The sequence below is a fragment of the Cervus canadensis genome, chromosome 8 (assembly GCF_019320065.1).
Source record: "Cervus canadensis isolate Bull #8, Minnesota chromosome 8, ASM1932006v1, whole genome shotgun sequence".
Lineage (NCBI taxonomy): Eukaryota > Metazoa > Chordata > Mammalia > Artiodactyla > Cervidae > Cervus > Cervus canadensis.
Genome location: NC_057393.1, coordinates 3,909,656 through 3,918,810, shown reverse-complemented (window position 1 = coordinate 3,918,810; position 9,155 = coordinate 3,909,656). Strand labels below are relative to the sequence as shown.

General features: G+C 50.8%; 1 protein-coding gene across 1 annotated transcript; it reads left to right on the top strand.

The window, feature by feature from the left end:
• Positions 1-3,568: 3,568 nt before the first annotated feature.
• On the top strand, positions 3,569-8,067 carry LOC122446133. The gene is made up of 4 exons (XM_043475970.1): positions 3,569-3,702; positions 6,721-6,847; positions 6,973-7,099; positions 7,745-8,067. Exons 1-4 carry the CDS (start codon positions 3,569-3,571, stop codon positions 7,978-7,980), a joined length of 624 nt encoding a protein of 207 aa, XP_043331905.1. The 3' UTR covers positions 7,981-8,067.
• The last annotated feature ends 1,088 nt before the right edge of the window (positions 8,068-9,155 follow it).

Sequence of the window (9,155 nt, the reverse complement as noted above, 5' to 3'; positions counted from 1 at the left end):
TGTGAATAAGCTTTCTAATCTATCATTTCTCAGATTAGTATCAGAATTTTAGAGGGAAATGCAAAGATTGAATTTAGTGCTTGTTGATCGCATCTCACTTTATATACATAAGAAAAATGGAGGTGTGGAGATATGATTTTTGTATTGAGGGGGCAAATGGGGCAAAAACTCAAAGAGTTCTTGGCCTAAGAACTGCTTGTCGTTACTTTGCAAAGGAGCGTGGTTTGCGGGTGATGTGTGTGCTCTAGCGTGGGAGCCTTCCAGTGCTTCCCAGGAAGGGATGTGATTAGTGTTGTCCACTCCAGACACCCCAGCGAGGGCAGACTGGTCACCCTGGGCATCCTGGAATGGAGTTTTCTCCATGATCCCGCCGGCACACAGAGTCCCCCAGGGCAAGCTGCACGCTCCACGTCGGCGGCTGGCTGCACACACTGCCTTACACGTGTCTCCCATCTCGGGGCACACACCCGCCCCTGCGTGCTTTGAAACCTGGCCTGGGTACCAGGAATGACGTGAGGCTATGAGTGGCCTGGGCCGTCTCTGATATATGATGTGAGGGGGAAGAAGCCTGGACAGAGGGGAAGGCTGCAAGGATTACCGAGCGTTCCACTTCCAATTTCCTGACCCCGCCTTGGGCAGTGTAGATGGGCCTGGCTCTCGGTCAGCGGAGGTGGTGAGACCCTGCGTGTGAACACAGCAGGAACATGTCCCCAAACCAAACTGCTTCTTTAGAAAACCAACTTGGAACAGCCCACTTAAGAACCTTAAGACGCTCTTAGATTTCCATGTATTTTTCTTTCATAATTAATACATACGTCATTTTTGACAAAATGCGTGTTCGCCATGCAGCGACACACGTTCACATAATGAACAGTATTGAGTTGCAGGTGTAATAAATAGCTGTTGAGTGTTTATGCCATCTGTAACCTATGCACTTAACTAGAAAGACGCTTATTTATTTTTCTTTCATCCTTCTGGTATTTTTTGATGAAGAATGTATCATGGCACAGTTTCCAAAGGTAGCAGAACCCTCATTGTCTCGTGGAGCCAGGAAATCACTTGCATTTTGACAAAGTCCATCAGTTGCACAAAGAAAACCAGATTCTAATGATTACTGTTCAAACCAGTTCAGGCCGAGTGAGCCGGGGGAAAGAAAAAAAAATCTCTCTTCCCTTGTTTAGCATCTTTTTTTTTTTTTGTCCTGCTTCAAATTGGCATATGCTTGGAAAGTGTGCTCACAGGAGAATTTTAATTTATTGATGTTTCTTGCCCCTACTGTACATTCCGGGCTCCTATGTGAGTGTAATGGATGAAGCAGATGTTCGACACCACAGCACCTCTTCATAACTCCACTCTTCAAAAACAGTTTTACAAGTACTTACTTGCGCTGGTCCCCACTGCTCACAGGAAGCTGAGGTCACCGTGAAACATGAGGCCAGGGCAGGAGCCCCAGCTCATGTGCTCCGCAGCTGGGCCCCCTTCTTCTGAGCACGTGAGCGATTTATGAAACAGCCATAATTTTCAGCTTATGGACAAAGAAATAAAAGTGTTGACACCATTATTGTAACATCTGTGGAGGGAAAAATATGAGCCCATTCCTAAGTGCGCAAATGGTACCGGAGTTACAAGGATTCTTTTATGCTTAATTGTATTCATTATCAGCGGTAATTATTTCCAACACGAGCAGTTTCTTCCAATTTAATGTCAGCCTAAAAGGTTAAGACCTTCCAGTAGAGGCATTTCAGTCTCATGATTTGTTGGGCCTGCAAAGTTACGCTAATTGGGAAAGTGAGAGTGGCTTCTGAGGGCCCCCGCCTGCCTTGGTTTAGCATGTCTGCGTAGAGCCGGTCTCTGATGGTTAACATCACAGAAGGGTACTTCCAGGCAGCGTCTAAAAGGATTTCCCGGCTTACACTGTGAGCTGTATTTTTATCATCCATGGAGCTGACTCCTGAAGGCTCTGTCTCTCCACTTCCATCCCACAAGCATCCTTGGAAGAAACGCTCATCATTGTGAGTGCTAATGCGGAGTGGTGTGCTGGGGGAGAAGAGCCCAGAGCACTCTGGCCCAGAGCACTCATCCCTTATGGATGAGAAGCTGGCCTCTCTGGCTAAGACCATGAAGGCACACCCCACCTGTGCCAGGAGATCAAAGCCCCGGTGACCAGGCCCTTCTGTTCTCAATGGGCTGAGGTGACCCCAGGACCTTTGGGCTGCATTCAGCAGGTACCTCCTTTGGCCTGGCAGCTGCCTCCAAGGGATTGTGGCCATGAAGAGAACTCGTGGCAGAGGGTCGACAGAGCCACCATGCTGGATAAATATGCTACTTATCCATCCCTGGATAAGTACGTGACATTGTGTGTGTGTGTGTGTGTGTGTGTGTGTGTGTCTGTGTGTCTGTGTGTCTGCACACAGGTGTGCATGTTGGGGGAGTTGGAGAGGAAGCATAGACAGTTCCACAGTCACGCTCTAAAAACACTCTAACTTAGCTCAAACCTCTTACCTATTCAGCCTATTTGGTGGGATGGGGAGTAGCCCTGGTGATGTTCTCCGGGCGCCCCTGAGGCACACAGCCTTCTCCCGGGTGGAATGCAGTTAAAAAGCCTCACCTATCATCTCCCGCATCACCCTATCCCTGATGCTGAAAATTGCTGTCAAAATACTAGAAACCTGACCCTCTCTTAATTCTTCTCCAGCCTTTTAAAACCAGCCATCACTGTGCGGGAGCTGTAATAAGTTCCAGCTTGCATCACTTCAGAAGGTCTGTTGCCGGCCCTCAAAGATGTCCACTTCATGGGATCACAGGACTTCCTTTCCTGCTGACATATTTGTTGCTGTTAGTTACCGCGTCATGTCCAACTCTTTGCAACCCCATGGACTGTAGCCCGCCAGTCTCCTCTGTCCATGGGATTTCCCAGGCAAGAATACTGGAAAGGGTTGCCATTTCCTTCTCCAGGGTGTCGTCCTGACCCAGGGATTAAGCCCATGTCTTCTGCATTGGCAGGCAGATTCTTTACCACTGGGCACCAGGGAATCCCAGTTGATGTATTTATTTACCCCAGTGCTCACAACAGCTCCTGGCACAGGGGAAGGTCTTGTCTTGGCACAAAAGCCCTAGACAGCAGCTGAGACAGGGCTTGATGGCCAAGGTCCTACTGAAATGTGAAATTCCAGTGCAGAGAGAAAGCAGGAAGAGGACCCTGAGATAGATGGGGAGTGAGAACAGAGTGATGTGGTACCTCCTAGCCTTGCTTTGTAGCAGACTTCAGCTACCTGAGCACAGCCTGGCAGATGGACCCTCTCAAGACCAGTGAGATGCCACCAGACAGACCATATGGAAAACCATGCCCAGAGTCGTGTCCACTACGGGGAGCAAGCAGAGGGCCTGACTGCCTGTCCTCTGTCTCCCCAGGTCCATGTACTCCCAGAATGGAGTCGAGCCCCCTCCTGTCTGGGTTCCATCACCAGAGACAACCCTTAGCCTCACGGCACAATGTCTACCTGCCTGGCTGGCTTTGGCTCTCAGGCATCTGAGTCCACGTGCTCGGGATTCTGCCTCAATGCTAAGGATGCTCGTGGGCTACTCTGTCCCTCCCCCAACCTCGCAGGCACAGAGACCTCCTAATCCATGTGCCCATCATACCTGCCAGGCTGACCAAAAAGCAGTCCCAGAAAACAGCTCTGCCCCCTCCAAGGCGCGAGGGTGAGCCTCGCACGGCACAAGACAAATGATCCTCTGTTGATCCCTGGTGCCACCTCTAATAGAAAACGGTAATAATCTGACAGTGATTCCCTTCCAGAAAGTGATTTGGACGAGTGCCGATGAGGAGTGTCTGCCAGACTGCTGTGCACTTGTCTTTCTTCTGCCCACCCCAGCAAATTCAGGTCAGATAATTAGCACTCGTCTTTATGCCTTATGCTTTCTGAATTTCTGCAGTACCAGGAGTAGGAGGCAAAAGTTCTGAAACCTTCCATGAGGTTGTTGTTGCCGTGGCAACCACTCCCTTGGAATTCTCAGACTTATTCCCAGTCGGTGAACAGAGGATGTTCTGAACAAAACTGAAAGAGTCCTTAAAGCCAGGTAGGAGGCGGGAAGGCTGGAGGTTTGGGCAGTCCAGAGAAGGTGACAGTGAGGACAAAGGAGTCTGGGAGGACAAGGACTGAGGCTTCATTCTGCCTCCCATCTGGCGAAGGGACCTGTGCCTTAGCCAGGACCACACCCCTGTCCTTGTATCATGTCCTTCAGGGTGCCCCATGCCCAGCCTTGTCATGGCAGTGTGGGCTACGTCTGGGTGATCCTCAGGAGATGATGGAGCTCTGACTAGCTCCTGCCTCTGCAACCAACTAGCGCATGCCCTTGGGTCAGCCACGCCCACTCTGAGCATCAGCGTCTGCATCTCTATAAAGGAGAGCTTTGGGCTGACTACTCCCCAGGGCTCTAGGGCAGATGATGTAGCTATGAAACGGAATCGTGGAAGTTCCAGTAAACGGCTGATTGGTATGGGGTCTTCTCCTGTAGTTCACAAGCTAAGCTTCCCAAGGAGATGAGGTTTGAGGCTACCTGGTCTGTAGGAAGCTTTTTTCGTGAGCTCCTTCTTTGGACCTTGGAGGGAGCCTGTTGTGCTTGCCCCTGTTAGTTTCATCATCAGAAATCATTATCAGCACGTTTTTTGTTTGTCTTAAGGTTGTTTCATGTATTTCAAAATACTGCGAAGGAGTAGCAAGAGGTAGCAAGCAGATAGGAGGACTTCTTGGTCCTTGTAACTAGCTTGAGAGGGAGTCTGACTACTCCACTTCCCAGATGAGGAGACAGAGGTTCAGAGAAGTCCGATAGCAATGAGCCACAAAGTTAGCACCCGTGTTGAGGCATTCCATCCTGAGCCTCTGGTTCTGCTCCGTGTCTACCTCTGGTCAGCATCCTCTCAATTTGAGAAGAAAAAAAAAAGCATCTACTCAGGTCTCAGGTATCCAAAGTCATTACTAGGGGAAGCCTGTGGAGTTTAACTTGAACCTTGGCCCTTTCTGGCTGGTGGGAAGAACCTGGCAAACAGTGGATTGCTGTTCCATCTGAAGATGTGAATGTGTGCTCAGTTTTTAAGGTAGAGAAATACTAAGTCAAACTTAAAAGGAAAATCTGTAAGCCTGCCCTCCAGGCTAGGGAGGAAGTACAAGGTCAAGGCTCGTCTAGTTGAAGGGATAAAAGTAGAAGAGGATGATGGACGGGGCTCCCTCTTAGAGGAGATGATGGAGCAGGTTCCAGCCCATCTGCCTATTCTCCAGGAGGAGGGGGAGACCCGGGCTGGGAAATGTTGCCTTAGAGACCCTTGGCCCCCAGTAGGGGTGGGAACGTCTGGGTGGCCTTTGTGCATCTCTACTTACAATCAAGTGCACCCAAAATTTCAACAAAAACCAACAGGACGATGGTTTGCACAAGAAAAGCCAACTCTCCGTGAACAGTTTTTAAAATTCTAATTTAAAATTTCAATGCGTTGGGGAGAGGCAAGGAAATGGGAGCTCAGGGAGAGGCAGGAGGAGTGTGCATGCGTGCTCAGTAGAGGCTGACTCTCTGCGACCCCATGGACTGTAGCCCTCCAGGTTCCTCTCTTCATGGGATTTCCCAGCAAGAACACTGGAGTGGGCTGCCAGGCCCTCCTCCAGGGGATCTTCCCAACCCAGGGATTGAACCCAGGTCTCCTGCGTCTCCTGCATTGGCAGGTGGGGTCTTTACCACTGAGCCAGCTGGAAAGCTAGGGAGAGGCAAAGCTGCAGGATTCAGAAAAAAGCAAAAAGCCCTAAACTGTCCAGATGCCCAACGCTGACCACAGCACCTGTCCACGTTTAAGGTATCTGTATACCAATAGCTCAGTTGGTAAAGAATCTGCCTACAAAGCGGGAGACCCCGGTTTGATTCCTGGGTTGGGAAGATCCACTGGAGAAGGGAAAGGCTACCCGCTCCAGTATTCTGGCCTGGAGAATTCCATGGACTGTGTAGTCCATGGGATTCCAAGACTTGCACTTTCACTTGCACTTTCACTTTTCATACTCTGTCGTGCCAGAGCAAACAGCAAATGCCTTAAGCTCATTGGTGTTTCTTTCTGATTGTCTTGAGTTTTAAGTAGTTCATTCATATCTGGGAACAAAGCAGCCACATTTTAAATCTGATTTATAAGTATATCCCACTCCACATCGATTTAGAATGCAGACCCCTCCTTTCAGTACTGAATTAAAATACCCAAGTCTGCCAGGAGCAGTCAGTTGAGTCTGAAGTTTTTTGGGAGAGGGGTTGTTTTATCTTGTTTCTTTCTTTCTTTTTTCTTTTTTAAATACAGGATGAAATGATTTTGAGCAAAATTCCCAGGAAGATATCTGGGGCAAAGACAATAGAATGCTAAAGGAAGTCGATTTCTGAGCTTGCTGTTTTTATCCCCACTTCCATCCCTGCCACAAACAGGGTGGCGGGGGCAGCCGTGGAGAGGCAGAGCCTGGCTAGGTCCTCACGGGCAGTGATGGAGCTTGGGAGGGAGGCGGGCACCGCAGACCCATAGCTCGGGGCCGTCCTCCCCAGCCCCCACCCAGAGGCGCTTCTGGGCTGCCACAGGGACAGACGCCAAGACATCCCAGCCGCTCCCTGAGAAACGACTTCCAGCTCCCTGACAGGTTGCTAATGAACATTCACAGCAGGAAGGAGGCCATATCTGGACCCTGGAACTTCATTTGTAAGAAACACTCATGAAGTCATCAGGGTCAAAGTTGATCTTCCTGTTATTAAACGTGGCCGAGAACGTTCCCGTAGAATCTGGCAGCAAGCCGCCGACCTTCTTCATTTAAATGGAGTAGTAGGGAAAAAGGTAAGTGCGCACCTTCAATGAGCCCCAAGCTAACAAGGATGCTGCCAAGGCAAGAGGCGACCCGGACCAACAACTTCCCCTCCCGGGGTGAGGGTGTGACCGATGGCGTCCTGTCTCTCTCCCAGGCCCGCGCTGCTGGCAGGCAGGGCTCCAGCTCCACCAGGAGCCCCGGTGGACAAGGGTCGTCCTGCAGGACCGCCAGTCATGGAGGCCCCCAGTGTTTCTTTTCCTGGGAAGTCTTCCGCTGTGGTCGTGAGTTCACACCAGTGAGCAGGGAGGTGGGGCCAGAGGGCTCTTGTGGGAAACGCAGACAAGCCCAGGCTTCCTTCTCCAGGTTAAGGAGGCTTTTATGAGCCCTAGCAAGGCCAACTCCCCCAGGCTGGGAAACCCCAGAGGCATTTATCATCTCTCCTGCGCTGGCTGTTTCCACGTCAGGGTCTCAGTGGGAAGCGCTCGGGTGGTTTGTTTTTCAACCGAAAGCTGTCGCCGGCTCTGCGGCTGTGGCCTCAGCTTTTGCCATCACTGGAGCCTTCTTATTTTCTTCACCAGATTGAAAAGGCATTTCCTAAATTCATAATGTTTGAGACACATTATGGTCTTAGGACTGGATTGTAAAGTTCTCTGTGGAAGAGGGTCTGGCCTGCCCCTCAACTCTGGCCCCATTTCCTTAAGGAATTGGTGAATGCAAATACGACGGCTTTATATTTTTACAGCTGCCTATATTTTCTCATTTGATTCTCATAACTCTGGGAAGGAAGGCAGGGGTTATTATTCCCATTTTTCAGATAAGGAAGTGGAGGTTAAGGAAACATGTGTGAGGCCCACAACTGTGCACTTTAGCACCAGGGGCTGAACCCAAGGGTTCTCATCCCCTTACGGCTTCTGTCTCCACTCTAGACCCTCCCACGCTGGGTGGCAGACCATCCCAGAAGCGGTTCCTGGGCCTCTGCCGACACCGGGACCCTAACCCTGCTTCTCCCGCCTCATCAGAGGAGCCCAGGGGGTCGCCTCCATTTTCCTTTCCACCAAAGGGCAGGAAAGCCATGCGTTGCTGTGCGGGCCCCAGAAGTGTTCGCCCTCAGCAAGCTTCCCCCATTCCTGGAGCCGAGGAACCTTGGCTGCTTCCACCGTGACTCAGCTCACAGAGGCAGCTTGAGGAGAGTTTGCTGGGTCTGTCTCTTCACACCTGGCCTTGCCTTCTCCTGTTTCAGGCAGCTCATCCACGGTGCCAGGAAAAAGCACACAAGCAAGAGAGAGCACTTCTTCCAGGGAGCTCTGGCCTTTGAAACCGCCTGCCTCTTTTGGCCAGGCTGGCAGAGATGGTTCGATCACGGTTCCGCGCCAGTGGCCCGCAGGAAGCTCATGTGTGTTGGCTGTGTCCTTGTTCTGCAGGGCAGCTCCTCTTCCTCGGCACTAGCCGCCCTGGGAGGCGGCTTCTCCCCAGTGAGCACGTGGCAGACGAACCCTCCTCTGACGACCCGGCTGGGCAGCTCTGCTGACCATCTCAGCGGCTCTGCCAGGGAAATGTCTGTGGGCAACATCACGCGTGCATAGAGACTCCCCCTCCTGATTAGAGTGAGAGGTTTTCTGAGTGCAGAGAAGTCCCCAGGCCGCCATTAAAGCTGACCTGCCTGGGTGAAGGCATAGTCTGGATAATAAGGACTTGGAGGGACCCCCCCGGAGTGGCAGGCCATAGGACAGTGCCGTGCTGCAGGAAGGGACGTACCTCTGCAACGTGAAGGCACGTGAGCACCTCGCTGGAGACGCTGTGGGAGAGAAAGCTGGGGGTTGAGGAAGTGACCCTGAAACTATGGGTTTCCCCATGTCGTCAAAGGCACCAGCTTCCTGCCAGCACCCGAGGTTCACCTGCTCAGAGAAAGGTGCGCCTCCTCCCACTCCACCACCACCACCCCTCTGGCCCCTTCCCCACTGACTTAGAGACCAAACCCATCCCTACCTCCTCCTCCTTCCTCACCCAGGAGGCCACTCACCCTCACAGCTGGCCCCACACTCAGACCTAGGTCACCCCTATCTGGGGGAAATATTTTTTCCTCAAGAATCAACTAACAAATAAAGATGAGAGACTGACACTTCATTCTATTTGTAATGAGTCTTATGGCAGAAACAAATAAGCACAAAATAAAAGTGACAGTGGTTAAAACGCATATGGTCAAATTGTCAAAAGAATCAAAATTTCTTGGCAGACCTACATCTGTAAAAATGATCTAGAAAGTATCAGAATTGGAAGTTATGAAGATTGCAATAAAAAGTATACAGTAGCAAACACTAAAATTAATTTTAAGAATAT

Bases quoted from the DNA above. Each gene is read 5' to 3' on its own strand.
- LOC122446133 (XM_043475970.1), top strand. From the start codon at position 3,569: ATGCTCGTGGGCTACTCTGTCCCTCCCCCAACCTCGCAGGCACAGAGA. The intron at 6,848-6,972 runs GTAAGTGCGCAC...TCTCTCTCCCAG, and splicing joins ATGGAGTAGTAGGGAAAAAG to GCCCGCGCTGCTGGCAGGCA. The intron at 7,100-7,744 runs GTGAGTTCACAC...TCTCCACTCTAG, and splicing joins GGAAGTCTTCCGCTGTGGTC to ACCCTCCCACGCTGGGTGGC.